Here is a 5149-nt window from a genome sequence, read left to right on the forward strand (position 1 = left end):
AAACATGCCATTAAAATATTTATAAAAAATTAATGCTATATGATACTAAACGAAATACATTTTCGGTTAATGTCTTCAGTTATATCATTCTCAATGGAGAGCTCAGGCAGCTTAAAATATCAGTAGTGTGTACATATGAAATTTATTTCTGAGATGTTAAATTTCTGCGTTCGATTTGCTCAAACGTTCACATACTTTAAATTGTGGTTTTTTGTTGTTGTTGTTGTTTTGTTTCCCCAATCACGTGAGAAAGTTGGCCTTGCGCATTTCGCAAGTATTATGGTACTACTAGAAACATTTTTTACTTCCTTCTCCAGGATCAATAATTGATTGGCACTTAGCAGTTAACGTAATTTCGGAAAGTTTACTGTCTGTTCGGGGTTGGGGTGTAGATGGCAAGTTTTAGTGGAAATAACATCTATCACTTAACCATTAGCTGTAAGAAACAAGTCTGAAATGCACCGATTTTTTTGTCTTTTGTTGTCATGAACATGTATGTTAAGTTCCCGGTTGAATTTCACCAGCTTTTAGTAAAACATAAATTCAAATATAAAACAGTTGATTGGTAATTTTAGTATTTAATCTTGTTAAGTCATGGATTCCCGAGTCTAGCTTATTGGTCTGTTTGAGAAATCTTAGCCAGCTACAGAGTTAAATAAAATCATCCAAAGACAATTTAACAGACAAAAATTGTTCTACCCCACTACCCTACAAAACTATTTTTAAAATGATCAAGGACCTTTAAGGATCATATAGCCCCATAGGGATCATATGGCAAATTTTAAACAACTTTCATAAAACAATGCATATTTATGTTCGTGAGATTCATAAGATACCATGGTTGACGCAAGAATTCGGTACGTAGTTACCAAATTTTCTCTGAAAAATACCGACATGTTCGATTATTGAGAGTACCAGAAAATGACTGTGCTATGGAATTGTCCTTTTCGAATCTGGCTTCTATTCAACATAAGTCACTGCCCATGAATAGGCAAAAAAATGTGTTTCATATTACACTGTTTTTAAAGTTTGGGTAGGTATTTTCTTTAAACACACATACACAATCGGGCACACACATTATATATATATATATATATATATATATATATATATATATATATATATATATATATATATATATATATATATATATATATATATATATATATATATATATATATATATAGTACAAAGCACTTCAAGTACATTGATAAACGAGTTCATTTTTGATACCAATTTCGGTAATTTCTTTTATAAATTTCTTTTAAAATTTTGTTTAAGCACTTTATACTTTATATATTTTAATGATTAAGATATATAGTGTATTAAGCACTTCTAGTACCGGGCTAATTCAGCTCAGTTAGATGCACAAATTAATATTTTAAGAAGACAATTTAATCCCATGGAGAAAAACAGTGCTAGGGTCGGTAGCGAATATCAGGATGGGTTTCCTGCCAGAAACCATTTTTTGCTTTTTGCCTTAGTGAATAATTCCTCTCATAATTCCACACGTTCTCTGAAACGTTTCATTCCAAATTAATCAAATCTTGATTTAATTGCTAAATTATGAATTTCTACATTCTTCTTTGTCAAGAATATAAGTCCCTTTCATCATTTCTACAACCTCGAAAATACGCAATATCAGCGGAATTTGCGACTATATCCTTTGTGTCTTTAGCAATAGCTTGAGCGAAATTGCAGATGCGGAAGGAAGAGAGAAAGAAAAATAAAGAAAATGTTTAAAGAAAAGATTGAGTAAAGCAAGCAGTAGTTAATTTGCTTAGTGCATATAACAGGCATTCGAATTTTCGTTAATTTATATAAGCGTTTATATAAAGGCAGATGCCAAGATATAATAAGTGATCAATATATAGATTAGTAATTTTTGCCTAATACTACTTGATGTTGTTGTAGAACCACTTTAAGTTTCTAGCTCATCTGCAAAATTATTACATACCTCAATCAAAATGGTTTAATATCTTTCTTTTAGTAATAAAGAAAAATACCGTAAGTATTCTCTTATATATGTGAACTGCTAAGACCCAGATCTGCCAACGCATTATGCGCCGGCAGATCTGGGTCTGTACAGTTTGATAGGAGTAATCAGTAGAACAAACAACACATGCATGATCTGCAGGAGCATTATGTCACGGCGGATCAACATTTATGTTGTTTGCAGTTGGATTCGACGTATAAGCGAGTATAGACGGTAATGAAATTAAATTGAAAACTAACCTCTCTGTCTTCTTTTGTTTCTAGGTCTTTCCAAATCCGATTTTCCTGAAGAAGGTCATAACTCTCCAGCGGCATAGTGACCTCGCCGATAAACTCTGCCAGTTTGAGGTTGTGACTTTTGTTGAAAAGTTTGATACGAAGCACCATATTGTGTAACTCGTCCAAAGTAAGTTGTTGGAAGTAAAATTCTTGGTTGAAATTTGGATTTTTCGTATGCTTGACCACGCTACCACTTTGTTTTTGCACCTTTTCAGGCATCAAGTACAACTTTGCGAAAGAGTTCATATTAAGGTCTGTTTTGTTCTCGCCACCCAAATTCTCAGCTCTGATGAGACAAACCTTGAGTTGTTTCGATGCAGCAAGATATTGAAAGCTAAATTTCAGCTCCCCGTGCGGTGCATGTAAGTTATCAACGCGAGGTGTTTTTCCGATAGTGAAACACGAAGACGAACGAATCTTGTCCAGATTATCCAATGGATTCGATACGCTTGCGGGGACATTAGGCGCGGAGTGTCTTTTCTGGGTTTGCCCTTGAAAAGGGGGTGCATGAAGTTCCCCTAGGCTCTGCCGCTGATGGTCGGGGCTAGCGTCGATGGAGCTACAGGTATGGGAAGAGTTTTCGGAGGAATTTTCCTTTTCACTGTCGGGCCCTGACACTTGGTCTACCAAAGAGGAACGTCGTCTGTTGTATACGCGATGACGCCTGAAGGGATGAAACTTTTTTTGGGACAGAAGAAGCTCATTGGAGACAGTTGATGAACGACATTTGGAATCCTTAACAAACTCCGGCGATTCCTCCGTCGTCACGATGACACACGGATTGCTGGATTTTCGCATGACTCGGCTCTCTATCTGATCCAGCTGAAGACTAAGAAACTGTCTCCCAACATTATCTTCTGACTTGGATAATGAGTTTTGTTTTGTTAACTTTTTAAAACTTTTTCGAGGTAAGAGACTCTCTCCGCATGAATGAAAAAGCGATTCTTTTCTCCTAGTATTGGGACATTCGGAGAGAGTTGTGAACCCATACGAGGTCTTGGTCCTAAGATGAGGGAGAGACATCGCAGCGATAGATAGGGGGTCATCATTTGTAAATCCATCCTGGTCATCACATTGATCTGTGCATGATATAATATTATCACGTTCGTGCTTGGGAGTTACAGGGGCTGAGGACACAGCCATATCTGCTCGAGAATACAGAAAGGTCTTCGTTTGAGTGGGAGAATCTGTTGGGCTTACCGGAGGAGAAGAAGTATGACTTCTTCCCCCAAAACTATTTCTCTTTGAAACATTGGATGCCTCATCATCTGCAGAACAATCGCTTGTCCTTCTTGAGGAGTTCTCAGACCCAGGGATCACAAATTCTGGAATACCCTGCGGAGTTAGTGCCTTGAAAATTCTACAATTTGCCTCTCTCGGTACATCAGGCTCCTTTGTGGAAAAATGTTGAAACTTTTGCATCAACCATTCTTTTAGATCCTTGAATGAATCCATATCATTTCAGTCTGAATATCTTCTATCACTCACACACACGATGGAGTCCTTCGCTTTGCAGAGAACAGCTGTAAAAGAAAATAAAACCGGAGTAATCGATTCTTCGCTAATGTCGTGACAAGCTGCGAACGGTTCTTCTCGTCAGTCGACAAATTACCAGGTACAACCAATCATAGCGGGAGTAAACAAGCAGACAGGTATCTGTCTACTATCAAGTATGCCTGCGTAGTTTAAATGTGAAATGATCTCCAGTATAAATTCCACCGTCATCACAATGATGTAAAGCGATCGATTAATGAAGAGAAATAATATGTACCTCTCCCACTACTGCTAATGACTTAACTTTTGGCTCAGTAGATTTATCAACGACGTGAATAAAAGTTATCATTTGTCTATTGACAGAATGTAAAACCGAAATGGGGGGACAGTTTCTGTCATATGTATGTATGTATGTATGTATGTATGTATGTATGTATGTATGTATGTATGTGTATGTATGGATGTTTGTATGTACGTACGGATGGATGGATGGATGGATGGATGTGCGTATGTGTGCGTACGTACGTATGTATGTAGGTAGGTAGGTACGTACGTACCTTTGTACTTACATACCTGCCGTTCTCTCTCCATCTCTCTGCTTTAAAATATGATATACTTAAAATATGTGAAAGAAGATAAGTATGAAGATTCATAAATGACTTTGAGTTACATGGACTGGTACATCTAGAGATCATTTACACATAAAGGGAGACAAACTGATAGACAGACAGAAAGACATGTTACGTGTTAGCTGCTTATTTGTGCAATTTATAAATATGCCAAAAACACTTGTACGTGATATATTAATTTATTGTTTACTCGTGTTTCAACAGGTATAAGAAGATCTTTTTTTACAGCCCTTCCTGGAAGGTATGTAATGCAAAGTATGATATATAATGGCACTCAAGATAGCAGCTGCATTCGAACTTGTAAGTATAATAGCAACAGTAGGTCGATACCGTGTTATGTATGAGAGAGAGAGAGAGAGAGAGAGAGAGAGAGAGAGAGAGAGAGAGAGATGTCCTTCGGCGGGAGTTACCATTTTGCATTGAACTGTTCTCTCTGATAATTCACCTCTAACAGTCATTCGTATTTCTAAAAGAAATAAGGTTACCATTACACAGTATCATTGCAGATAATGGAGCATATTATTCGGATAGATGAATATTGCATTCCATTAATCGCATCAAATTGGGTCTGTTTATGAATTAGCGTATTAAAACATTTATTTTTATCACAATCAATAGTTAGGCTTTGATTTAATATACCTGTAATCCTTCTCGCACTGTGCTTTTGATGTAGAGAACTATGCCTGATGTTTAACCCCCAATCAACAGCTGAACTGTGGTTTAAGTTCTAGAACGGTTATTCTTTATCACAT

General features: G+C 36.5%; 1 protein-coding gene across 2 annotated transcripts in view; it reads right to left on the reverse strand.

The window, feature by feature from the left end:
* Positions 1 to 4886, reverse strand: part of LOC149802005 (uncharacterized) — a 9617-nt gene extending 4731 nt beyond the window's left edge. Inside the window, exons 1-2 of one of the 2 annotated variants that reach the window (XM_089956407.1) lie at positions 4808 to 4886; positions 2236 to 3797 (exon numbers count right to left, since the gene is read on the reverse strand). In XM_089956407.1, coding sequence (XP_089812533.1) covers positions 2236 to 3729 — 1494 coding nt within the window. In that variant the 5' untranslated portion in view covers positions 3730 to 3797; positions 4808 to 4886. Of the gene's footprint in view, positions 1 to 2235; positions 3860 to 4807 lie in introns of those variants that run through there. The other variant, XM_089956405.1, reaches the window with a different exon arrangement.
* Between the last annotated feature and the right edge of the window lie 263 nt (positions 4887 to 5149).

This window comes from Sinohyriopsis cumingii, chromosome 4, assembly GCF_028554795.1.
Source record: "Sinohyriopsis cumingii isolate HCF-2022 chromosome 4, ASM2855479v2, whole genome shotgun sequence".
Classification (NCBI taxonomy): Eukaryota; Metazoa; Mollusca; class Bivalvia; order Unionida; family Unionidae; genus Sinohyriopsis; species Sinohyriopsis cumingii.